The sequence below is a fragment of the Monodon monoceros genome, unplaced genomic scaffold, assembly GCF_005190385.1.
Source record: "Monodon monoceros isolate NGI ecotype Baffin Bay Population unplaced genomic scaffold, NGI_Narwhal_1 Super_Scaffold_7, whole genome shotgun sequence".
NCBI lineage: Eukaryota > Metazoa > Chordata > Mammalia > Artiodactyla > Monodontidae > Monodon > Monodon monoceros.
The window spans coordinates 100,325,657-100,353,175 of NW_021703784.1; the positions used below are offsets into that span (position 1 = coordinate 100,325,657).

The window sequence follows — 27,519 nt, forward strand, 5'->3', positions numbered from 1 at the left end:
CTGTCACTGAGTTGGCTCCCCCATAAGGCTGTCTATGACTTTCTAGTGACTGCGTCCAGTAGCCAGCTTTCAGTTCTTGCCTGACTCAACCTCTCTCTCCTTAAAAGTCTCCTGCCTGAGCTTCTGTGACCCCACATGCCTCTGCTTTTCCCCCCAGCTATGTCTCTGTCCCCTTCCTTTTATTTAAATGCTGTCCACATTGGCCACTTCTGTCTGCTTTCCCTGCATGATCCTCTCTGCTCTTGTGGTTTCAATACCCCTGCCCTGTTGCTGATGACTCCCATATGAGGTCTTCAGCTGGGCTCTCTCCTGCTTTAAAAAAAATTCAGTGTCCCTAGTCCTCCACCGAAACCCCAGCTCCAGAAACGTGGGCATCACACTCACCATCTCCCTCTCGAGCTGCCCCCCACATCCAAACTGGTAATTAAGTTATTTATTCAGTTGTCTGCAAATACGTATCCCATGCTGCCTGCTCTAGTAACTTAGGATGTCAGTGAACAAAGCAAAGATCTTTGCCTTTGTGTAGTTTCACCCTAGTAGATGTGGTGGACAATAAACCATATACATAATGTAAGTGCATTATCTAATATGTTGGAAGGTAAGAAGTGCTGTAGGGGAAAAGTAGAGCAGAACAAAGGGGACCAGGAGTGTGGAGGGGTGCTCGAAGCAGGTTGCAGTATCAGCGAGAAGATGACATTTGAGCAAAGAGTTGAAGGAGCTGAGTGGATGTCTGGGTAGAGTTGCAGCTAGGTAAGGGTGGACCAGTCCTGGTTTGTTGGAGGAAGTGAATGTGGCTGGAGTAGAAATAGCAAAAGGGTGAGCAGTAGGAGAGGGGGGCAGGGCCAGAAGGTGTTGGCCATTATAGGGACTTTGACTTTTACTCTGAGTGACATGATGAGCCATTGGAGGGTGTTGAGTAGAGGTGTAACATGTCCTACTTAGGTCTAAAAGGATCACTCCAGCTCCTGTGCTGTGGGATGTTGTGGGGTAGAGGACAAGGGTTTGGAGCAAGGAGATCAATTAGGAGGCTCTTGCCGTACATCAGGCAAGATACTGGCTTAAAAAAATGCACAACGTGAGAGTTGCAAGTTAAGTTTTATTTGGGTCAAAGTAAGGACTGCACCCCAAGAGACAGCATTTCAGATAGCTCTGAGAAGCTGCTCTGAGGAGGCAAAGAGGGGGAGCCCGGTTATATAGAAGTTTTGCAACAAAGGGCAGGTAGTCTGAACATCAAAAGATTATTGTTAATTAAAGAAAACCAGATATATCAAGTTAAGGAATTTAGTGCTTTTCTATGTATGGGAAGATGCAAGAGTCTGGGCTCAGTGAAATCTTTCCTTTGATATGCACCTCAGCTATCTGGGGCTAGTATCCTGTGTTTTCACATCCTGAGCTTCCTCAGGGCTCACTGGCTCATGTTGGAGGGCTGCAATTGTTGATGGCTGTGACATCCTTTGTTTACTGATATGGCAGGAAATATTCCAGTTATCAATATTCCATTTATCAATATGAAGCTCTATTGAGCCTACCTCCTGAGTGTCTCTAGAATTTATTCTTTCTCTTCCATCTTCATCTCCTAGTCCTAGTTCAGACCAGCATTATCTCATGCTTGGGCAAATGCAACAGTCACCTAACTGATCTCCTTTCCTACACTCTCCTCCCTATTAACTGTCCAAGCAGTGGCAAAAAAGATCCTCTGACACCTCAGTACATATCTTGCCTCCCTTTCCCAAACACTGCCCTTCAGGCCTATGCCCCATTTCTGGGGGCTCCCGATGCACCATACATACCATGACCCAAGTGGGAACCTCAGCTTTTTTTTTAATTAATTACTTTTGGGGGGCTGCGTTGGGTCTTCGTTGCCGCACGTGGGCTTTCTCTAGTTGTGTCGAGTGGGGGCTACTCTTTGTTGCAGTGCGCAGGCTTCTCCTTGCAGTGGCTTCTCTTGTTGAGGAGCACGGGCTCTAGGCGCATGGGCTTCAGTAGTTGTGGCATGCAGGCTCAGTAGTTGTGGCACCCGGTCTTAGTTGCTCTGTGGCATGTGGGATCTTCCCGGACCTGGGATAGAATGTGTGTCCCCTGCACTGGCAGGAGGATTCTTTATTTTTTATAAATTTATTTATTTATTTTGGCTGCGTTGGGTCTTCGTTGCTGCGCACAGGCTTTCTCTAGTTGCAGTGAGTGGGGGCCACTCTTCGTTGTTGTGGTGCGTGGGCTTCTCATTGCGGTGGCTTCTCTTGTTGAGCATGGGTTCTAGGCACGCGGGCTTCAATAGTTGCGGCATGCAGGCTCAGTAGTTGTGGCTCACAGACTCTAGAGCACAGGCTCAGTAGTTTTGGCTCACAGGCTTAGTTGCTCCACAGCATGTAGGATCTTCTCAGACCAGGGCTCAAACCTGTGTCCCCTGCATTGGCAGGTGGATTCTCAACCAGTGCGCCACCAGGGAAGCCCTGGCAGGCAGATTCTTTATCCACTGCACCACCAGGGAAGTCCGACTCTCACCTTTTGTATAGGCCTTTCCTTCTCCAAAGACTGTCTTTCTCTTCAATTATCAACACAGTAAACATTGCTTAACTCCTCAGTCTGGATGGGGGCCCCTTCCATGTGTTCCCACAATGCTTTGTGTTTCCCCATCATGGGGCTTAGCAACCTGTGCTGACTTTGGCAATGAACTTAAATCTCACTTGCAGAGGCCCTGAGCTTAAGGATGGAGGCCTGAGTCTTTTTTCCTCACACTGAACAGAAGAAGTAGATTTCCAAGCAAAGAATATCACCAGTGTTAAAGAAGGTCATTTTATTATGATACAGGGGTCAGTCAATCAAGAAGATATATAACAATCCTAAACATTTGTGCACCTAATAACAGAGCTTCAAATTACAAGTAACAACTGATTGAACTGCAGGGAGATATAGGCAAATCCATAATAATAGTCAAAGATTTTAATAATCTTCTTTCATTAATTGATAGAACAACAAGTAGGCAGAGAACCAGCAAGGATAGAGTAGACTTAAGCAATACTATCAACCACTTGACCTGATTAACATTTACAGAACACTTCACCCAACAAGAGCAGAATACATGTTTTTCTTAAATGTACATAAAACATTTACCATGACACACATATTTGGGGACATTAAACAAGACTCAATAAATTTAAAAGAATTCAACCCACATAAAGTATTTCTATGGCAGCGATGGAATTAACTTAGAAATCAATAAGAGAAAGATGCTTGGAAAAATCCCAAAATTTTCGGAAACAAAACACTTCTAAGTAAGTAATGGATTAAAGAATAAATCAAAAGGGAAACTAGAAAGTCTTTTTAACTTAGTGAAAATGAAAACACACATAATAGGATTTGTGGGATTCCACTAAAGAATTTTGGGGAAATTTATAGTACTAAATTCTTATGTTAGAAAAGAAGAAAGGACTGCTTATGACCTCAGCTTCCACCTTAAGAAACTAGAAAGAGAAGAGAAAAATCAACCCCCAAATAAGCAAAATAAAGGAAGTAATTAACTCCAAAAAGGAAATCAATGAAATAGAAAACAGAAACAAAAAAAATAGAGAAAATCAAAGAAACCAAAAGATGGTTCCTTGAAAAGATCAATAAAATTGACAGACTTCCTAACCAGATTGATCAGGAAAAAAAGAAAAAGATACAAATTACCAATATCAGGATTGAGAGAGGTGACATTGCTATAGATTCTACAGATATTAAAAGGGTAATAAGGGAATATCATGAAAAATTTTATGCCAATAAATTAGACAAATTCTAAGATGAGGAGCAAGGCAAGGGTGTCTGCTTTTCCCACTTCCACTCAACATTATACTGGAGGTCCTTGCCAGGGCAATAAAGCAAGAAAAAAAAAAGCATACAGATTTTAAAAGAAGAAATAAAACTGTCTTGGTTCACAGACAACATAATTGTCTATACATATAATCCTAAGGAAGCCACAAAAAAGTTATTAGAACTAACAAGTGAGTTCAGCAAGGTTGTAGGATAGAAAGTCAATATACAAAAGAAACTGCATTTCTAAATACAGTAAACAATCAGAAATTAAAAATTTTAAAATACTACTTACAGAGCATTAAAATATGAAATGCTTAATGATAAAATTAATGTAAAATATGCAAGACTTATACAGTGAAAAGTATAAAACATTGCCAAGAGAAATTAAATATCTAAGTAAATGGAGAGGTATACTGTGTCTGTGGATCAGAACACTTAACACTTCTATGATGCCAATAAAATAGAGAAGATTAATGAAGTTCAAAGCTGGCTCTTTGAATAAGCTAATAGGCAAAATTCTGGCAAGACTGATCAAGAACATAAAGTGAAGGTAAAAATAAACAATATAATGAATGAAAAAGGGAGATAACCACAGACACAATGGAGATTTAAAAATAATAAGTGTGGGGACTTCCCTGGTGGTGTAGTGGTTAAGAATCCACCTTCCAATGCAGGGCACACGGGTTCAATCCCTGGTCAGGGAACTAGATCCCACATGCATGCTACAACTAAGAGTTCACATGCCACAACTAAGGAGCCCGCTTGCTGCAACTAAGACCCGGTGGCAACCAAAGAAAAAAAGAATATTCATCCTCTAACAAAAAAATAATAATAATAAGGGTGTAGTAGGTGCAATTTTATGGCAACAAATTTGAAAACTTAGGTGAAAGTAACAATTTCCTAGAAAACAAAAGATGTGTAAAACTGACCCAACACGAAATAGAAAACATGACTAGACCAATAAATATACTTTTTAAAGTTGCTAAGGGAGTAGATATATTTTTTTGAGATTTATTTATTTATTTGGCCGTGCTGGGTCTTAGTTGCGGCACACGGGATCTTCGTTGCAACAGGCGGGATCTTTAGTTGCGGCATGTGGGATCTAGTTCCCTGACCAGGGATGGAACCCAGGCCCCCTGCATTGGGAGCGCAGAGTCTTAACCTCTGGACCACCAAGGAAGTCCCTCATGCCTGTTTCATAGATGAGGAAACTGAGGCACAGAAAAGTTAAGTGACTTGCCCAAGGTTTGCACAGCTAATAGGAAAAGGCAAAGTCAGAATTTAAAGCAGGCAGTGTGATCCCACAGCCCCCCCTCACCCTGTGTACTTTGTAACATGTCCATTTTCTCAATCCCCGTGACAACGTGTTGTTTCATTCATGAGAAAGCGGAGGCTCAGAGAGGCTAAGGGACTTAGGCTCAGTCACCCTGGAGAGTGGCTGAGCTGGGACTGTCTGGTTGCCTCACACACCACAGCCCTCCTAGTCAGCTGCCAGGTCCCACTGCCTGGTCCCCACTCCCCCAGTGCCTGTGAGGGGTTCCACCCCCCAATTCAAGCAGTGTCAGGGGGCTGAGTCATTCCCAACAGTCTCTGGGCAAAGCCACGGAACAGCCACCACAAGGCTAGACAGCTTGGCCGTCCTCGGAGGGCAGAGCCGGGTCAGAAGCCCAAGTCTCTGCCTGCTGAAGGGCGCAGGCAGCCAGGTGTGAGGCCATGTCAGGACGCAACTCGGGCCACCATGGGCTTCAGGGAAAGGGACATACATTACAGGGGACAGGTCCGGGGACAGCACCTATCACCCAAGTCTAGTTCAGACAAAGAAAGGTGTGGCTTGGGCAGTCAGCTGGCACCTGGCCAATCAACACACTTTTAATGGAACCTGTTATGTGTCAGACACGGGGCTGGGTGCTGGGAACTCAGGTGTGAGTAAAAAGACACCTTCCGCCCTCCTGAGCCTTCTTGCCCAGGGTAAGAAATCTGGGGCACACACCTTTCCTCCTACTTCTCGCTTGCTCCTGTCTCCTTCCCCTTAGAATAGATGGAGTTTCCCTCTTCCCATGGATTCAGTTGTTTATTCATCCAACAAGTATATAGTGAGCCCCCGCCATCAGCCAGGCCTTGTTCTAAGTGTAGAGAATGCATTTGTGGACAAAATAGATAAAAATCCCTGCCCTCACGGAGTGTACAGTCAATAAAAGACAACAAATACACAAGGAAACACACAGGGAAGTGAAGACTTTGGGAAATCAAGAGGGTAGGGGAGGTGGGGCAGATGAGGAGGACCCTGAGTGTTTGAAAGGAGGAGAGACAGTTCTATCTGAGCAGGAGGTGTGTACAGATGTGGATTCAGGTAGATTCAGGGGCAGGAGAAGAGAAAGAGTGTTGGATGTGAGGAGTGAGAAGTTGTGATTAGTTATCTCAGAAAGAGGGAGTAGGAACTTTGTATTGAGCTGCATTAGGAGTGCCAGGAAGCATGAGTGTCCAAAGAATTTTATGACCTTAGAGCCCTGAGTTCAAAGTGAAGCAACCCTCTGCTCATCTGATTTGTTTTCTCCTCTGTTGCAGGTACTAAGTAGGTGGATGGAAGGGTTCAGCCAGAGTTGGAGTCTCCTAGGCGTGGTAGTTTTAGGATATATCCATACATTCATGATACCTCTCTTTTCAAGAGGTGGACCCTAATTCCCCTCCCCTTGAGTATAAGCTGGACTCAGTGATTTGCTCCTAACGAATAGAATAAAAGTGATGGTGTGAGACTTTGGAGGCCTGGTCACGAAAGGCACTTTGGCTTCCTGCTTGCTCTGTCTTGGGTCAATCGCTCTGGAGGAAGCCAGCCGCCATGGCATGAAGACACTCAAGCAGCCCTATGGACAGGTCCACATGCTGAGGAACTGAGGCCAACAGCCAACAACCATGGCAGTGACACCCTGGGAAGGGGATCCTTCAGCCCCAGCCAGGCCTTCAGACGACTGCAGCTCTGGCCAACTTCACTACAAATCTCATGAGAGACTGTGAGTCAGAACCTCCCAGCTAAGTTGCTCCTGAATTCCTGACCCACAGAACAGCGAGATGAAATGCTTTTTGAAAAAATTTAAACCCCAAAGTTCTGGGGTAATTTTTACACAATAGTTAACTAATACCCCAGGTGTCTTGGATAGAGTGAGGAGCGATTGGAGGGTGGGCTTCTACCTGGTAATTCAAGAACCCAGGCTCCTTGTATCTGGTGGCCCTACCATTCCCTAGGGACCCTTGGAGTTACCTGGAAATCTTCTGCATTTGGCTGGAAGTCAAATGACAGTGAGGCAGATCGTAAGAGAGGGAGGTTTTCAAAGGCCATACCTGGTCATGAATAATAAAAAGTAATGAAAAATGGGATGAGGAACTGACTTTTAAGATGGAACCAAAAGATGATTAGAAGGTAGGAAGGGAGAAAGGAATAAAGGTCAGTGGGAAGACCTCTGGCCTGAAAGTCTGGGTGTATTTTAGGAAGTAAAGAGAATCCCTGGAGCTTGGGGAGAGAGGCTGAGAATGGCTGAAAATGAGTCTGAGGAGGTGGGTGGAGCCAGATGGCGCAGGGTCTTGTAAACAGCCTCTTAGGACTTTATCCAGGGTCAGTGGGAAGAAACTGCGGGTTTCCGCAGGAGATAGCTGAGCGGATCTGGACAGAGCGCCGGCCTGGAGGAGGGAGGGGAGCATCAGCTGGAGCTGGAAGAGTGGTCAGGAAGCTGCTGCAGCCGCTCAGGGAGAGATAAAGACAGCCCGCTCCGGGCTGGGCAGGGTGGACGGAGATGCTAAAGGTATGAAGGGCCAGGAGGCAGCATTTGACTAAGTGTGTGTGTGTGTGTGTGTGTGTGTGTGTGTGTGTGTGTGTGTGTCGCGGGGGGAGCGGGCTGGCCGAGGGGAGGGAAAGGGCCCCAGCGGGCCCAGTCTTCTATGTGGAAGGTAGAATTATTCTCAAGGACAGGGGAATCCCAGAGACAGCAGGTTTACAAGGCAGCATGTTGAGTTCACTTTGTAAAATAATGCAATATTTGATACGTATAAAATAATTGATGTCAAATACACATAAGCAATAGAGTGAAATAATAAACGCCCAACTTGAGAAACAGACTATTAGCAACATCGCCGTCTCCCATCACGTCTCCATCTCCCACCACAAGATACCACACCCCTAATTTTATTATTTTTATTTTTAAAAATACCTTTATATAGTGTATTCCTTCAGATGTATCCTTCTTTTAATTTTATTTTTTAAATTTTTGGCCGAGGCACTCGGCATATGAGATCTTAGTTCGCAACCGGGGATGGAACCCACACCCCCTGCAGGGGAAGTGGGGAGTCTTAACCACTGGACCGCCAGGGAAGTTCCCTATTATTTTTAAATATTAATTATTTATAAACTCATTACCTTGCTTTTATTTTTCTCATAAACCCAAGTGGTTATTTTATTATAAATATGCTTACAAAAATGTTCCAGTTAATCATTGAAAGGATTTTCTTTTTCAGTGCAAAATTTTTTTAATATACATTTATTTATTTATTTTTGGCTGCGTTGGCTCTTCATTGCTGCACACGGGCTCTCTAGTTGCAAAGAGCGGGGGCTACTCTTCCTTGTGGTGTGCAGGCTTCTCATTGCAGTGGCTGCTCTTGTTGCAGAGCACAGGCTCTAGGCTCACGGGCTCAGTAGTTGTGGTGCATGGGCTTAGTTGCTCCACAGCATGTGGGATCTTCCAGGACCAGGGCTCGAACCGGTGTCCCCTGCATTGACAGGCAGATTCTTTTTTTTTCTTTTTTTTTTTTTTTTTGCAGTACGTGCGCCTCTCACTGTTGTGGCCTCTCCCGTTGCGGAGCACAGGCTCCGGACGCGCAGGCTCAGCGGCCATGGCTCACGGGCCTAGCCACTGCGTGGCATGTGGGATCTTCCCGGACCGGGGCACGAACCCGTGTCCCCTGCATCGGCAGGCGGACTCTCAACCACTGCGCCACCAGGGAAGCCTAGCAGGCGGATTCTTAACTACTGCGCCACCAGGGAAGTCCCTTCAGTGCAAAATTGACTGCACTCCAGGTAAAGCTGCCAATAACTTGATCCACCTCAGCAACTGGCTCAGACTTTCCACCCAGCCACTGCCCCTCCCATTGCTTTAACCACTTGTCGCCTATGGCCCCATGGGATCTGTATCACTGGGCAAGGCAAGATGTGCCTCGGCATTCATTGAGATGGTGCAATTTTTTTCCTCTAATCTATTAAGGGGGTAAATTACATTAATTTCCTTGTCTCTAACCTTGCAGTTTTGGAGTAAATCCAACTTGGGCACTGTGTGTTATCTTGTCTCTATATTACCAGGTTCGGTTTAATAATTTGCTTAGGGTATTTTACATCCGTGTCTATGAGCCTGCAGTATTTCTTTCTTTTTTAGCTTTTGGTATCAAGTATGCTACCTTTATGACATGTGAGAGGGAAGGTCCCTCTCTTTATATACCCTGGCAGGATTTGTACAAGATAGATTATTTGTTCTTTGAATGTTCGGTTAATCTTACTGTTGGAGCCATATAGGCCTGGGGTTTTCTTTGTGATAAGATTAAAAAAAATTATTTTATTGAAGTGTAGTTGATTTACAATGTTGTGTTAGTTACTACTCTACAGCAAAGTGATTCAATTATACATATATATACATTCTTTTTTCAAAATATGCTTTTCCATTATGGTTTATCATAGGATCTTGAATATAGTTCTAGGTGCTGCACAGCAGGACCTTGTTGTTTATCCATTCTATATGTTTGAGGTAAGATTTTATCTACTGATTCAATTTGTTTAATATTATAGGACTAATCAGGATGTATATTTCTACCTGTTTTAGTTTTGCTGAGTTTTATTTTTCTACAGAGACTTGTCTATCTTTATATAAATATAAATAGTTAAATTGTATAAAGTATAAAAGTTGGCATAAAGTTGTTCATGATATCTTCATATTTTTATTGTCGAACGTATCTCCCTTTTTATTCCTGTTAGTTAATTTGTGCCTTCTCTTTTATTAATTTTTTTTATTTTCATTTTTTTTGTGCCTTCTCTTTTAAAAATTACTCTGAATGCATCTTGCCAGAAGCTTGTCAATTTTATTGGTGTCATCAAAGAACCAAATTTTGACTTTTCTGGTTCTTTCCATTAGTATATGTTTTCTATTAATTTCTGCTCTTTATTACTTTATTCCTTCTATTTTTAATTAGGTATATTTTTCTGCTCTTTTTAAAAAGATACTTATTTTGAAATAACTTTAGGGTTACATAAAATTGCAAAAACAGTGCAGAATTCCTGTATACCCTTCACCAAACTTCTTTTGATGGGAACATCTTACACAAGCATATGACAGTTGTTGAAGCTAGGAAATTAACAGCGATATACTGGTATTAGCTAATCGATATATCTCATTTTAATTGTGCCAGTGGTCCCACCGATGCCCTTTTCCTGGTCCAGGATCCAATCAGGATTCCAAATTGCATGTAATCAGTAATTCATTGTTGTGTAATAAACACCCTAAAACTTAGCAGCTTAAAACAACAAACATTTATTATCTCCTAGTTTCTGTGGATCAGGAATTTGGGAGCCGCTTAGCTGGGTAGTTCTTGCTCAGGGTCTCTGATGACATTGTACTCATGATGTCAGCCAGGACTGAGCTCATCTGACGTCTTAACCAGACTGGGGGATCTGCTGTCAAGATGGCTTATTCACAGAAGAGCAGGAGGCCTTGGTACCTCACCACGTGGGTCTCTCCATAGTGATGCTTGAGTGGCCTCATGACAAGGCAGCTGCCTTCTCCCAGAGAAAGTAAGGTTGAAGTTGCAAAGTCTTTTATGATCTAGCTTCAGAAGTCACAGGGTGTCATTTCCACAACGTCCTATTGGTAAACGGGTCAACCCTATTCCGTGAATACCAGGCTCACTCAGAGGCCACCTGGGAGGCTGGCTACCACAGCTGTCCTGTCCCCTTGGTCTTCTCCAATCTGGGGAAACATCTCAGATTTCTTTTTCTTCTATGAACTTGACACTTGTGGGAAGTATTGGCCAGTTATTTTGTAGAGTATCCCTCAGTTTGGATTTATCAAAAGTTTTGTAATGATTACTTTGAGGTTATTCATTTGGGAGAAGAATAAAACAGAAGTGGGGACTACCCTGGTGGCGCAGTGGTTAAGAATCCGCCTGCCAATGCAGGGGACACGGGTTCGAGCCCTGGTCCAGGAAGATCCCACATGCCATTAAGCCCGTGCGCCACAACCACTGAAGCCCACGCACCCTAGAGTCTGCCTGCCGCAACTACTGAGCCCGCGCACCGCGACTACTGAGCCTGCGTGCCACAACTAATGAAGCCTGCACGCCTAGAGCCTGTGCTCTGCAACAAGAGAAGCCACCGCAATGAGAAGCCTGCGCACCACAATGAAGAGTAACTCCTGCTCGCTGCAGCAAGAGAAAGCCTGCAGCAGCAACGAAGACCCAACGCAGCCAAAAATAAATAAAATTTAAAAAAGAAAGAATAAAACGGAAGTGATGTGTGCTTCTCAGTGAATCATATTGGATGGTATATGATGTTGGTTTGTTTTATTACTGGTCATGTTAACATTGATCACTTGGTTAGGGTGGTGTCTGCCAGGTTTCTCTTTTTCCATTTGTGATTAGTAAACATCATGGGGAGAGACACTTTGAGTGTATGCAAATACCTTGTTTCTCATCATACTTTTGTTTACTAACTTTAGCATCCATCAATGATTCACGCCTGCAACAATTACTACTGTGGTATTTGCTTAAGGTGAATTTATTTATTTATTTATTTTTGAATTTTATTTATTTTTTATACCACAGGTTTTTATTACCTATCTATGTTATACATATTAGTGTATACATGTCAATCCCAATCTCCCAATCATCCCAATTCATTTTAAATTTTTAAAAAATTTTCTTGTTCCCATGGTTATTTTCCTCTTGTCATTTATTTGCTATATATGTGCTTTCCCCCGTTTTCTTGAAAAATTAGCTAGTTGTTTGTCTATTTGTTAATTTTTCCAAATATTCAGGCCTAATTTCTGTTCTCTACTGCATTAATCTTTGCTTTTACCTTTATTCTTTCCCTCTTTGTGCTTTCTTTTGGTTTACTTTGATGTTCTTTTTCTAGTTTTCTTAGAGCTGGGAATTAAACTCATTTCTTTTCATTCTTTTACTTTTAATGATATACATGTTTAATCCTATGAATGTTATTCTAATCATTGCTTTAAATGTATCTCATAGGGCTTCCCTGGTTGCTCAGTGGTTAAGAATCCGCCTGCCAATGCAGGGGACACCAGTTCGAGCCCTGGTCTGGGAAGATCCCACATGCCACGGAGCAACTAAGCCCGGGTGCCACAACTACCAAGCCTGCGCTCTAGAGCACCTGAGCCACAACTACTGAGCCCACGTGCCACAACTACTGAAGGCCATGTGCCTAGAGCCCATGCTCCGCAACAAGAGAAGCCACTGCAATGAGAAGCCTCTGCATCGCAGTGAAAAGTAGCCCCTGCTCGCCACAACTAGAGAAAGCCCATGTGCAGCAATGAAGACCCAACGCAGCCAGCAATAAATGAATAAATTTATTTTAAAAAATGTATCTCATAGAATCTGATATGTAGTATTTTCATTATCATTATTTTTTGGAATTTTGTATTCCAGTTTTTCACCTAATTAATTTGTTTTTGTCTTTGTTAATGATTTCTCATTTTATTACATTCTGCTCAGAGAATATTGTTTATAATATTTCCATTTTATTCAACTTACTGATGATTTCTTTGTGACCTAATATACGATTAATTTTTTGTGATATTTTGTTTCTTTGGATTTATGGTCTTTTTTTTCAGGGGGAAATTTCCTCAGTTAATGTGTACTGGATTTTATTTTCTGACTATTTTTTGGTTTTTAATAATAGTTCCAGATGGATCTGTTACTCCTTTTCTTGTTCATTTTTTGTGATATTGGGGTGTTTTACAAGATTCCTAGCTCTATAGCACACTCTTATGTCAATACAGCAAAGTCCAGACACTTCAGTGCATTTTTTTTTTTTTTTTTGCGGTACGCGGGCCTCTCACTGTTGTGGCCTCTCCCGTTGCGGAGCACAGGCTCTGGACGTGCAGGCTCAGCGGCCATGGCTCACGCGCCTAGCCGCTTCGCGGCATGTGGGATCTTCCCGGACCGGGGCACAAACCCGTGTCCCCTGCATCGGCAGGCAGACTCTCAACCACTGAACCACCAGGGAAGCCCTACTTCAGTGCATTTTAATTTGTTTGTCTGGTTGGGGAAAGGGGTTTGTGTCCTCCAGTTTCTTTGTTTGTTTCTCTTTTGTCTTGCAAGACCCTAAATTTTTCCCTTTTGCTTTTTCCCCCTTCATCACTCAATTGCCCAAAGACTCTTCGACCATTCGGTGTTTTTCTTTTTCCTTTCCCAGAAACTATGTATTTTAAAGACTGACGCTTCAAATCCCACATATCTTTTAGTCCCTTCCCTGTAGTCTGCACGCTGATCCCCCAGGACATTTTCCTGTTATTTACAGACTGCAGATGACATCGTCTTCCTGATGGAGGTTCTAGATCGACCTTGCGCCCCATTGCCAGCTCCCCTCTTCTGTCTCTTCCCCGTTTATCTTGGTACAGAGCCTGGTGGTAGGGCTGTGTGGGGCTGGAGCGCAAGAGGTCCGCACAACCCTGTGGGGGGCTTTCTTTTTATTTACAGTTATTTTGAAGTTCGGACATTCTCTGCTTTCAAGTTATGCTGAGGCTATGGCAGAGTTTTATTTCCCATTCTTGTTTCGATTTGCTTGGGAAGGAAGCACTGAGAGATGGGGACATAGCAGCCGCCCCGGAAGTCCCGCTGCTTTTCCTTTGAAACTCAAAAAAAAGTTACAGAGGAACATTTTTTTTTCTTTTTTAAATTTGGCTGTGTTAGTTCCCCTACCAGAGGTTGAACCTGAGCCCTCAGCAGTGAAAGTACAGAGTCCTACCAACTGGACCGCCAGGTAATTCCCCTTCCTTTGTAACTTTAAAAAATATATATTTATTTATTTAGGCTGTGCTGGGTCTTAGTTGTGGCACGTGGACTTCTCAGTTGCAACATGCATGCTGGGATCTAGTTCCCTGACCAGGGATCGAATCCGGGCCACCTGCATTGGGAGCCCGGAGTCTTACCCATCGGACCACTAGGGAAGTCCCTTCTTTGTTAAGTTTTTTTTTAAATGAATTGATTAATTTATTTATTTTTCTTTTTGGCTCTGTTGCATCTTTGCTGCTGCATGCGGGCCCTCTCCAGCTGTGGTGAGCAGGGGATACTCTTTGTTGCCCTGCCCAGGCTTTTCATTGCGGTGGCTTCTCTTGCTGCGGAGCACAGGCTCTAGGCCCACGGGCTCAGTAGTTGTGGCTCACAGGCTCTAGAGCGCAGGCTCAGTAGTTGTGGCGCACGGGCTTAGCTGCTCCGCGGCATGTGGGATCTTCCCAGACCAGGGCTGGAACCCGTGTCCCCTGCATTGGCAGGTGGATCCTTAACCACTGCGCAACCAGGGAAGTCCCCCTCCTTTGTAACTTTTAAAGACGGAGTTTAGCTCATTTGTTTGGACCCTTTCTTATTTTCCAATATATACAGTTGAGGTCATAAATTTCTCTCTAAGAATTTTTAGCTGGGTCCTCCAATATGGATATACGATATTTTCATTACGACTGTAATCTAAAACAGCACAAATTTATAATCTATTTTCTAATTTCTGTTGTGGTTTTTTTTCTCTTGGCCCAGACATCTCATAAAATGTTTCTTAATTTCAAAATAGGTAGGATTTTTTTTTAATCTGTCTGTTGACGATGTTTAACTTAATTATATTGTGGTAAAAAAAACAAACAAACCACAGACTGAATGATTTTAACTTTTTGAAATTAGTTCCGTTGCCTGATGATCTAGAATTTGATCGATTTATTGGGAAATGTTCTGCATACACTGTTCTGCATTTAGGTGCAATGGTCCACTAGGTCAAATTTATTAACCATATTCTTCATATTTTTTATACCCTTGCTAATTTTTTCTTTTTTTTTGCCTGCATGTGCCATAGAATCTACAAATAAGATTGTGATTTAATCTGCTTTTCCTTGTGGCTTTATTCTATATATATATATCTTTATTGCTTGTTAATCTTACTTTTAAGAATAAATTAAGAATAAATAAATTTAAAATTGCTGTGTATTTTAAAAATCACTAAGTAAGCATGCTCTTTCTCCCTAGTAATGCTTTTAACCTGAAATTTATTTTTTTCTGATACTCATACTTTATAGCTATTCCAGCTTTTAGTAAACATTTGCCTGATATTTTTTCCATCCTTCTGTTTCCAAACGTTTTATATCCTTATATTTATATGTATCTTTTATAAATACAGGCATACCTCAGAGATAGTGTGTGTTTGGTTCCAGACTACTGCAGTAAAGTGAATATTACAATAAAACAAGTCACAGATTTTTCGGTTTTTCAGTGCATATAGAAGTTATGTTACACTCTACTATTGTCTATTAAGAGTACAATAGCATTATGTCTAAAAAAATGTACATACCCTTAATTTAAAAATACTTTATTGCTAAAAAATGGTAACCATCATCTGAGCCTTCAGGGAGTCATAGTCTTTTTGAAATAGCAACACCAATTACTGATCACAGGGACTTCCCTGGTGGCGCAGTGGTTAAGAATACCAATGGAGGGGACACGGGTTTGAGCCCTGGTCCGGGAAGATCCCACATGCCGCGGAGCAGCTAAGCCCGTGTGCCACAACTACTGAGCCTGTGTGCCACAACTACTGAAGCCCGTGCGCCTAGAGCCTGTGCTCCGCAACAAGAGAGGCCACCGCAGTGAGAAGTCTGTGCACCACAACGAGGAGTAGCCCCTGCTTGCTGCAACTGGAGAAAACCCACACGCAGCAAGGAAGACCCAACGGAGCCAAAGAGTCACTGATCACAGATCACCATAACAAATATAATAATAATGAAACAGTTTGAAGTTTTGCAAGAATTACCAAAATGTGACACAAAGACACGAAGTGAGTGAATGCTGTTGAAAAAATTACACTGATAGACTAGCTCGACACATGGTTGTGATAAAAGAAACGTTCACATATTGAGGTGTGGGGAAGTCATTCTGGCTTATACATGAGTTAACTTGAATTTTATGCTAACAAAAACAGCCTGTTTGTGGCCTATCAAACATACATTGTACCTTTAATTATTAAATAAAAAGACACATTGACCAGAAGTAAAGAATGTCCATGTTTAAAATAATGATTAAATGCCTCTCTTCCTGGGATGTCAATGCTGATCCTCCTTTGATGATAAGACCGGTTCCCAGATGCTAAGGCCATACTGACTTGCTGTATACTTGCTGGTCTGTTTTTTTTTTTTTTTTTGAAACCGTGAAGAAATGTATTCCTGATTTGTTTAATGTTCTTTGTTCTGGCAAGATATAAAACCATGCTGAAAATCATGCTTCTCTGGAGCAGTTGCTCAGAGTAATCTGGAAAGCTGGCTTCCGGGCTCTAGCCCTCAGTTTGGCTCAAATAAAACTCTTTTCTAGGGTATTCCCTGGTGGTCCAATGGTTAGGACTCCACGCTTCCACTGCCAGGGGCAACTAAGATCCCACAACTAAGATCCTGCAAGCCGTGCGATGCAGCCAAGAAAAAAACAAACAACAACAAAACAAAACAACTCTTCTATTCCTATTATAGGTTGTTTATTCATTATTTTTGTTGACAGTTGTCACAAACCTTCGATTTGTAAAAAATGCAATATCTGTGAAGTGCAATAAAGCAAAACGCAGTAAATGGACATATGCCTCTAACTTGTAGTGCAATTATTTTACAAATAGTATATTAGTTAGCTCAGTAGAAATTATGCTGTGAGAAATGTAGTAGGCAGAATAATGACCTCCCAAATATGTGCACATCCCAGCTCCTGGAAACCATGAACATATTATCTTGCACGGCAAAAGGGACTTCACAGATATGATTAAGGACCTTGAGATGGCGAGATTATCCTGGATTATCCAGGTGGGTTCAATGTAATCACAAGCATCCTTAAAAGTGGGAAAGGAGTCAGGGTCAGAAGATGCTATTCTGCTGTCTTTGAAAATGGAGGAAGGAGGCCACTAGCCAAGGAATGTGGTGGCCACCGGAAGGAATTATACCTTGCTGACACCTTGATTTTAGCAGAGTGAGACCCACTTTGGACTTCTGGCCTCCAGAACTATAAGATAATAGATTTGTATTATTTTAAGCCACTGAGTTTGTGGTAATTTGTTACAGCAGCAAATAGAAATCCAATACAATAATACCCAACTCCAAAATCTCAGTGGCTTTCAAAAACAAGTTTTTTTTTGTTAGAGGAATTAGAGAAAACGTTGTTTAACAAGAGTCTCCTTTTTTAAAAAGAAATTGAGGGCCTCCCTGGTGGTGCAGTGGTTAGGAGTCCACCTGCCAATGCAGGGGACACGGGTTCGAGCCCTGGTCCGGGAAGATCCCGCATGCCGCAGAGCAACTAAGCCCGCGAGCTACAACTACTGAGCCCGCGAGCCACAACTACTGAAGCCCGTACACCTAGAGCCCGTGCTCCGCAACTAAGGGAAACCACTGCAATGAGAAGCCCGCGCACCGCAACGAAGAGTAGCCCCCGCTCGCTGCAACTAGAGAAAGCCGGTGCACAGGAATGAAGACCCAACGCATCCAAACGTAAATAAATAAATAAAATTTTTAAAAAAGAAGATTGTAAAATAATATTTTTAAAAAATTAAATTATATTTGATTTACCATGTTTCAGGTGTACAGCAAAGTGATTCAGTTATACATATATTCTTTTTCAAAAAGTTTATTTCTTATTCATATTCCATGTCCTTTACTGTTTAGCTTTGGGTCTGCTCCATATCTTCTTTATCCCAGACGCCAGGCTAGAGAGGCTGCCACTACCCGGGGTACACCTGACCCGGGGCAGATGGAAAAGGGGAAGTGCAGAACCACCTTGGAGTTCTTAAAACAATTTCTGCTCAAATTCCACTGACTGAAGCAAACCACGTGAGTAAGCATACATGGAGTAGGGAGTAGCATCCTCCCAGAAGGAAGGACACCTTGTCCTATTGGGAGGGGGCAGCATATATGAAGGTCCTGGGGCAACTGGGGGTGGAGGTGGAGATGGGGGAGGATGGGGTTGACAGAAGAACTGAAAGAAGCTGCTGTAGCTGGAAGATGGTGATGGAGGGGCAGGGTCGGGGTGCAGTTGGAGAGATGAGCAAGGGCCTTGTAAACCATTCATTCATCCAAAAAATGTGAGCAACATGCTTACACAGGAGGCTCTGAGTCAAGGCTGGGGGTTTGGGGACTGACAAAGCTGCAAGGTCCCTGTTCTTTTTTTTTTTGGCCACGCTGTGTGGCATGTGGGATCTTAGTTCCCCGACCAGAGATGAACCCGCACACCCTGAAGTGGAAGTGCAGAGTCTCAACCACCGGACCACCAGGGTAGTCCAAGGTCCCTGTCCTGAAGGCACTGACCTGGTGGGAAGAATGCATGAGAAGTCAGTATTGTAAATAAGGAAGCAAGATGATTGCAGACAGTGATCAAATAAGTGCTATAGTTAAAACTTTGTGCTTTATTAAAAGGACTATTTTAAAAAGATCATTCCAGCTCTAGAAAGAGCTGGGAGCACAGGAAGTTGGGAGACTGTTTAGGGGAGTGTTGACATAGTCCAGGCAGGAGATGAGGCCGCTTTGGCCAAGGGAGGCAGTGGGGAGGAGAGGCAGGCATGGATTAGAGAGAGAGCTAGAATCCATAAGATGCGGTGATAAATTTGATGTTGGGGGCAAGAAAGAAGGTAGAAATACTTCCGAATACTCATCTGAGAGAACACTGCCCAGTGAGGGGAAGGAACACGCAGCCTGACAGAATCTCCCCCCAAAGCAGACCTACTGTGTGCTTCTATTTACATCAAGTTTTAAAACAGGTAAAACTTGGGACTTCCCTGGTGGAGCAGTGGTTAAGAATCCGCCTGCCAGTGCGGGGGACACAGATTCGAGCCCTGGTCCGGGAAGATCCCACATGCCGCAGAGCAACTAAGCCCATGAACCACAACTACTGAGCCCGCGAGCCGCAACTACTGAGCCAGTGAGCCACAACTACTAAGGCCACGTGCTGCAAAACTGAAGCCTGTGCGCCTAAAGCCCGTGCTCCGCAACAAGAGAAGCCACCGCAATGAGAAGCCCGCACACTGCAACTAAGAGTAGCCCACGCTCTCCTCAACTAGAGAAAGCCCGCGTGCAGCAACAAAGACCTAACACAGCCAAAAGAAACAAACGAAAAAAGAACAGGCAAAACTAACTGTGATGATAGAAGCCAGAATGGTGATTAACCTTGGCGGTGTGGGGAGGACTGGAGCCTAGGAGGGGGCATGAGGGGCTGCTGTGATGTGCTGTTTCTTCATCTGGTGCTGGCTCCACGGGAGTGTTCTGAAAATTCATCAAGCCAGTTCTTTCTTTCTCTCGGCCGTGCCATGCAGCTTGTGGGATCTTAGTTCCCCGACCAGGGATCGAACCTGGGCCCTCGGCAGTGAAAGCACAGAGTCTTAATCACTGGACCACCAGGGAATTCCCAAGCCAGTTAGTTAGTTTTTTTTTTTTTTTAGATTTATTAATTATTTATTTATTTAATTTTATTTTATTTTTGGCTGCATTGGGTCTTACTTGCGGTGTGCGGGCTCTTCGTTGCAGCATGCAAGTTTCTCTCTTGTTGTGGCCTGCGCAGGCTCCAGGGCGCCTGGGCTGTATAGTTGTGGCGCGCAGGTTCCAGAGCACGTGGGCTCTGTAGTTTGCAGCACACAGGCTCTCTAGTTGAGGCGTGCGAGCTCAGTAGTTGTGGCGCTCGGGCTTAGTTGCCCCTCAGCATGTGGGATCTTAGTTCCCTGACCAGGGACTGAACTTGTGTCCCCTGCATTGTAAGGCAGATTCTTTACCACTGGACCACCAGGGAAGTCCCCAGTTAGTTATTTCTGATCTGTGCACTTTACTGTCTGGCTGCTGTGCTGTAATAAAAAGTTTACTTAAAAACAATGACTCTCAGGTTTGTTTGTTTGTTTTAAATTTTTTGATCAACTATTGGTAAGTAGATGGGGAAACTGAGGAAGGAACAGGTTCATGGGGACAGATAATGAGGTACCTGGAGAAAACAAGTGGAGGTGTCCAAGAGGCACCTGGAGGTACAGGTGTGGACTTGGAGGAGCATTAGGGCTGCGAGAAACTTTGGAACCCCTGGAGGGATTCAATGCCAGTGGAATAGATGAGGCAATTCAGGGAGCAAATCAGGGAGGGTGTGCAGAGGCAAGGGGCACCAGAACCAGGCTTGAAAGGGTGGCTGCCCTCTGCCTCCTGGATCTGTGATCTATGGCAGTCCTCTGGCCACACCCACTCAGGGCTCATCCCCCTCATCTACAACTCCCATGCCCTGCCCACCTCCCCACCCAGAGGCCTCTCTGCCCTAGCGTGGCCTCCTACACATCTGACCAGAGCAGCTTGGAAGCCCCAGGCCTCTGGCTCCTTCTTCTACAGTGGCCTGCCTTTGGCTGCCTCTTCTCTTGGGTTTTGTCTACTCTCTGGGGCTTCTTGAGGTCTTGGGGGATGGGAGAATCCTGCCTTTGAAACCCCTCCCACAATCCATACCAAAAAAAAAAAAAAATTGATAATTGCACATCATCGAGATGAAAGACTTGCTCTGTGAAAACAATGTTAAGAAAATGAAAGGATGAGGGACTTCCCTGGTGGGCACTAGAATTCAAATTACCAGATGTTTTAAAGAGATGGGGTGCCAGTTTTCAATTCTGGTTTGAACACCACGTTACAAGGAACTATTTTTAAAAATAAAAAAGGATTATATGTATATGTATAACTGATTCACTTTGTTATAAAGCAGAAACTAACACACCATTGTAAAGCAATTATACTCCAATAAAGATGTAAAAAAATAAAAAAAAATAAAAAAGGATTAAGGGAAAAGAACAAAAAATAAGAATATCAAAACCGTTGAATGCACCCGTTTGTTCCCGATAAACTTCAATCACATCTGCTCTCTCCATTCCCAGTTCTTTTGGAGTGTGATTATCAGCAATTCTCTGACCTTCGAAGAGAAACCCGAGTGAATTCATGGGAGCTCCCTGTCTTTGACATTATGATTCTTTGAGTTTCTTGAGATGTGTCGTCATTTTCACTTTGAAGTGAATCTCACTGCCATCCTGTCCGATGACTTCGAGTTTTATATATTCTCCTTCCTTCTTAGCCCCCGAGTCCTCAGTTGAAGGTTTTGAAATGGGGAGGCATTTAGTGAGTACTTAAAAGTGTGAACTTAAAAATGTTAAGGCAGGGACTTCCCTGGTGGCACAGTGGTTAAGAATCCGCCTTCCAATGCCGGGGATACGGGTTTGAACCCTGGTCTGGGAAGATTCCACATGCCGCGGAGCAGCTAAGCCCGAGCGCCACAAGTACTGAGTCCGTGCTCGTGGAGCCCGTGCTCTGCAACGAGAGAAGCCACCTTAATGAGTAGCCCCCGTTCTCGGCAACTAGAGAAAGCCCGTGCACAGCAACAAAGACCCAACACAGCCAAAAATAAATAAATAAATTTATTTTTAAAAAGTTAGTTTAAGGCAGTAAATATTGTTAAATTTATGTAATGTGTATTTTATCACAGTAAAAAAAAAAATAGGGAAAAAATGTCACCTGTCCCATATGGAAAGTAATGCAGGTTCTGACTGTCCAATACAACCGGCTGTAAAGCGTAACTGAGCCAGTGAAGATGAAAAGGCTTAAGGTCTGCTGTGTGTGTGGCGGGGGCGGGGGGTGGCGGTGTGGAGAGGATGAGCTAGGTGGTCCTGGGCAAAGCCTTCCTCCCCCACCTTGGAGCTGCTGGCCGGGCTCCCCATACCCCTAAAAGACCTTGGGAGGAGGATGTGGCCCCTGGGAATTCTCACGCCAAGACAGTCTCCTCTCTGGCTCCCAGGTTTGGGGATTCCTGGATCTGAAACAAACACAGACACATCCAGCGACCCCTCCCCAGCGAGGCCCAATCCCTGAATCCCATCTTACTCATCAGCCGCTCGCCTCAGCCCAGGCCGGTAGCATTCCCGCCCCGCGCCTTGGCTCTGCATTTGTAAAGAGCCGAGAGGGGCTCCTGCTGCCTTTCAGGCTGTGGGGTCCAGCTAGCCTGCCTTCACCCCTCTTGTAGGTGATGAGATCAACCCTCTTGTAGGTGATGAGACTTTGGAGGAGATTTTACCTTGGGGAGCCGCAGCTGGGAGACGAGTGGTGGAAACTGACTGGATTTTCTCCAGGTAGAGGTGGGTGGTGATGGCGAGAAGCCCCACCCTTTCCCAGGAAGGGGCCTGATTGGTGGAGGGCTGCGGGGGCGGGGCAGCCCTGGGGCTATATAAATGCGCTGGCTGGGCTTGGAGTCACGCTGTAGGTTAACTCCTGAGCTCAGGTAATGCTTCTGGAGGGAAGAGGCTGGGCTGCTTGTGGGAAGCAAGATGGAGGCCCCTAGGTTGACCGAGGGGTGGTGGAGGGGTCCCTCCCCTAAGCCCCATAGTTGGAGTCTCTTTCTTCGTAGCTAAAAATGTTTGAGGTGGCCCCACCTCAACTTGCCCTAAACCCCAGTATTTGTCCAATAACCTTCCTCTCTCTGGGCCTCAGTTTTCCTTCTGGGCGGTAAAGGGTTGCTGGTTCTTTCAGGGCTGCCGCTTTGGTGAAGGGTGAGGGGGTTGTTGTGAGGTGGGAGACAAGAGGAGCCGTTAAACTCTGGCTTTGGGGTCAGACAGGCTCCACCTTGAAGTGGCCGTGAGACCTCCATGCTTCAGTTTCCGTGTTTGCAAAATGGGTCTACTTACCAGGATGAAATAAGATAATGTCCTTAAAGCATTTAACACAGCTTCAGGCACTTAGGAAGCCCTCAGAGGTGTTTGTTGCTGCTGTTCTTCCTCTCTGGCCTGGTCTGGGGTGCCAGGAGGAGGGGGGAGGGTGCTGTAGCCTCCAGGAGCTCTGCTGCTTTTCTGCCCCCATCCCCGCCCCCTCCCCCACCCGCTGCGCCACATCTCAGTTTCCTTCTGTTCTGAGCCCCCATTTCCCATGCCTCCACTTCCCAGAGGTCATCTGTCAGGCCAGCATGCTGATCCCCTTGACTTCTGGGGGGCAGTGGGGTAAGTGCGAAGTCCTGGGCTGCTTCCTTTACAGGTCACCCCGTCCCACCCCACCTCACCCACCCCCACCCCCCAAGAGATGAGTGATGCCCAAGATCCTGCCACAATCCCTGCGGTTGGCACTCAGGTGAAGCTGAGGGGCTGGAGCCGTCAAGGGGAGGGGGGTGAGTCTTTCCATTTCCGCCGGCACGAGGAGCTCCAGGCCTTCCTCAGCCTTCTGGGTGAGTCCACTTGGGGGCTGGCACGGCAGGGGCCGTGGGGACCAAGCGTGAACAGATATGGGAGGTGGGATCTCAGCTTGCCCGTGCAATCACCTGCAGCCTCTGTCCCTTCTCTTCTCAGGTGGCCCCAGTTTGGCAGGTGGGGAGTGTCATGTCAGAAAGTGGGTTCAGGGGAGGCTTGGGCTTTGGAACGGCTACTGCCCCTCTTATCTTGTGTGTGTTGGGGTGGTAACCCCAGTCCACCGTTTCTCCTCTCTACCCCCAGAGCACAGTTTCCTCCAGGATTTCCTCTCCAAAGATCCCTGTTTCCAGATTTCAGATAAGGTGAGAGGGCACAGTGGGGGCAGAGGCCAGCCTCGCTTGGGGAAGATTGAATTAGTGGGGCTCCGGTGCTGCTAATTCATTGGGTCCTCTGGTCTGGTGGAGGGAGCACCTCCCTTCTAACCCATCTCTTTGCAGGCCCCTCCCCACCATTTTACCCCAGAGTTTTTAGCCCCACCAGAACTTCCTTGGGTGCAGAAGGGGCTGGCGCAGCCCCTCCCCACCCAGTGCCTCACTCTAACTCTCCCCATTTCTGTGTCTGCAGTATCTCCTGGCCATGGTGCTGGTCTACTTCCGGCGCGCCAACCTGCAGCTCAGCGAGTACACCCACAGCAATCTGTTCCTGGCACTGTGAGTGGCCTGGGCGCGTGATGGGGACCCTGACTCGGAGTGGCAGGGTGGGGCAGGGAGATGCTTACAGCCTGTGTTCCCTGCCCCCTGCCTCTGTGGCCAGGTACCTTGCAAATGACATGGAGGAAGACCTGGAGGACCCCAAAAGCGTGATTTTTCTGTGGGCCCTGGGCCAAGATTGGCATCATCGAGTGTCAGACTTCCTGTGTCAGAGGGACAAGCTATGGGCACGGATGGGCTTCAGGGCCGTGGTGAGACGCCAGAGCTGCGAGGAGGTGAGGTCCCACCAGCACCCTGGGGTGGGGGAAAGAGGCTGGACCTCCCACCTCCCATTTACCATCCACTCTTCTCATGCCAGGTCATGGCCAAGGAGCCGACCCACTGGGCCTGGACTCGGGAGAGGCATCCCCACCACGGCAGGGCTCAGAGGAGCTACCCAAAGGCCCAGATCCCCCTCCCCCGGGGCCCCGGCCTCTCGCCACCCCACTGTCCCCTGTGTGGCTTGCCCCCTTGCCACAGCCACCGCTGCCACCACCCCTGCCCCTTGCCTGTCATATCCAAGTGCCCTTCCCAAAACCCTGAGCGGCACCGCCCTCCCTCCCAAGCTTGTCTCTCAGTGGCTGGAGACTCCTGGAGTGGGGCCTTCCTCATTGTCCTGCCCACCCAGCTGCAACTGGAGCCAGGCACCTACACCCTCCACAGTGAGTAGGGTACAGTAGGGGGAGCTGAGAGGGGCTGGGGGGCAGGTGCGGGGCCAGCAGAATGGGAAGGAGGGGCCTGGGGTCCAGCACACCTGGGCATGTGTCCAGCCCTGCCACCTCCTAGCCGCCTGGGCTTGGCAAGCTTCCTCTGAGCCTCTCTCCATCCTTCCTCCCCCAGTCTTCTCAAAGCTGCTGCCATGCCCTCGGCGCTGACACTCGCAGGGTGAAGAACAGCCCGTCTGCTCGCCTGCTGACCCAGTGCTCTACTGGCTGGGGCCCCTCCGGCCTCCTGTCTACTTGGCCTCAGGCTGGCAGGGCTGCCCATGCCCCCTGCCCCTTCCTCCCAACCTGCAACTTGTACGCACTCTGACCTGACTCCTCAAGTAAATTCATGTCCACAGGACACCAACTGTGCTTAGGCCCTAGTCTGGGTCCCTGACCCAGGGTGGGGGTAGGGAGGGAGCTACCGGGAGAGGGGCATCTGCCAGGTTTAGGTACCAGTGGTTGGAGACCCATGAGCACAGGTCCTGTAATAGCTCCTCTCCTCCCATTCGTGACCAGTCATCCTGAGCCTGTTTCCCCTTTTTAACATCCATGTGGATGGTGAGATCCACACAGTGCAGATGGGACTAAATGAGATGAGGTATATGCAGTCCTTAGAAAAGGGTCTGGAACCTACTGGACAAAAAAATGCTCAGAAGGAAAACGGTTCCATTGTCAGTCTAGAAATGCCTGCAGGGTCAGGTCTATTTAGGAAAGAGCCTTGGTCCTTGCTCTGGGCGGCAATCGAATATAATGTAATTATTATAATACAAGACCCCCTCTCCCTTCCCCAAAGTAAGTTTGTTAATTGGGGAGCAGGGAAGACTCACCCGAGGAGCTGGCATTTGAACGGGGCCTTGAACAATGTCAGGTTTGCCCGTGCTCGGGTGGTGGTGTTGGGGTGCTGGTGGTGAGGAACAGTGTTCTTGGAAAGACAGTCCAGAGTAGTGATTAAGACTTGGTCTCTGGTGCCAGACAGCTTAAGTTCAAAGTCCAGGTTTATGTGTGACTTTAGCCTGTTATTTAATCTCCTCTACTGCCTCATCTGTAAAATGGGTATTACACTAAAAAGGGTGTCGGTTGAGATTTGAATGAGTTAATCCTAGAAGGGTTTAGAACTACGTTTCAAGAGTAGAGCTCAAATGTGGGTGTTACTAGTAGAGGGAACTGCTGCCCAGAGAAAGGCTAGAGGGGAATGTACGTTTGGGGAGCGGCCGGAACACAAGACAGAGAAGTCTAAAGGGTCAGGTGGCAGAGGAATCTGGACGTGATTCCCCTGCCTCTCTATGAGTGGCTCCCAAGAAGTAAGGAGGTAAAGCCTGGAGACTGCGACCATTAGAAGCCATGACAAGGACTGTAAAGTATTTGTAAGAGTTTTTCAAATAGGTAATATATTCACATGTATGTTTTGAATTTTGCACCAAGTGTCACCTTCTACCCCTGACTCCCAGCCATCTGGTTCCCCTTCCTGGAAGCAATGAAAGTAATAATTCATGTCCTTCCAGAGAAAGAATCTGAATGTATATAACCAAATGTGGTATAATAAAAATATACATATTTGGTCTTTGTCCTTGGTTCCTGGCACAGAGCTCCTAAAACCCTTAGAATTTCCAGAGTTACAGGAGTGTCTTTTGTTATTCATAATGAGCGCCTTTGGATCATACCTGAGTTTATGCTAATGAGGTTACTCAGGATGGGGGAAAACTGATCACCAGAAAAACTGATCTAGAGGGTGGGAACTTTCAGCTTCCCTACTTCCTCCAGGAGGGGCAGGGCACTGGAGATTTGGAGTTTGTGGGGAGGGTGGCTCCGCCTGCACCCCCCCCATCTTGCCCTATGAATCTCTTCTATTTGGTTGCTCCTGAGTATCCTTTATAAGAAACTGTTAACAGTAGGTAAAGCACCTTCCTGAGTGCTGAGAGCGTTCTACTGAATTATCAGGCCTGAGGAGGGGTGTTGTGGGCATCCCCAAATTTGTAGTCGGCCAGACAGGAGCGTGGGTCACCTGGGCACTCCATTTGTGGCTGGCATCTTGTGGAACTGAGCCCTTAACCCATGGGGTCTGCGCTAACTCTGGCAACTGGTGTCCGAATTGAATTGTAGGCACCTAGATGGTTTTGGAGAGTTGGTGTGGATCCGTCGCATGTATTTGGTATCCGGGAAAAAAGCTATTTGGTGTGAGACGTGGTGTCAGAAAAAAGATACCACACCAAATATGCATATATGTCCCACCCCCATTTTTAAAACACTCCAGTGGGAGAATTCCATACATCCTACTGTGTACTTATCAACGTATTTTAAAGATGGTTCCTTGTCTGCACATTCCTTTTGACAGCTGTGTAGTATTCCTCTGTGTGGATGTACTATAATGTATCTTTTTTCCTATTGATTGGCATTTGTTTCTACACTTCTGCTATTCCAAACAGTGCTATAGAGAGTCACTAAGACCTTGTAAGAACAGCATTATTCAAATGTGAAAAGGTATCTGTAGAGTGAATTCCTAGAAGAATTGTTCAGCCAAAGGTCAAGTCAAAATTGAAGGACTTTGCCAAATGTCCCTCTGTTGGGGCTATGCCTGTACTGACCTTCCCCCCCAACCTCTAGCAGAGCATGTGAAGGCTGTTTTCCAGAACACTCACCAATCAGTGAGGTACCAGATTGTTTTATGTTTGCCAAACTGCTAAGTAGAAAATGGTGTCTTGGTGAAGGTTTAATTTGTATTTTTCTTTTGAGTGAGCTCAAGCATTGTTTCATGTTTACGAGCTCTTTGTCTACTTTTTTGTGAACTGTCCTTGTCTTTGCCCATTTTGCCACTGTTTTTGGTACCTGACTCACATATAAGGAA

General features: G+C 45.7%; 1 protein-coding gene across 1 annotated transcript; it reads left to right on the plus strand.

Annotated features, from left to right (window-relative positions):
* The first annotated feature begins 23,117 nt into the window (after positions 1 to 23,117).
* On the plus strand, positions 23,118 to 24,845 carry SPDYC (speedy/RINGO cell cycle regulator family member C). Its single transcript, XM_029207098.1, has 6 exons — positions 23,118 to 23,259; positions 23,525 to 23,583; positions 23,846 to 23,931; positions 24,035 to 24,206; positions 24,290 to 24,632; positions 24,811 to 24,845. The coding sequence occupies exons 1-6, from the start codon at positions 23,118 to 23,120 to the stop codon at positions 24,843 to 24,845; spliced, it is 837 nt and encodes a 278-aa protein (XP_029062931.1).
* The last annotated feature ends 2,674 nt before the right edge of the window (positions 24,846 to 27,519 follow it).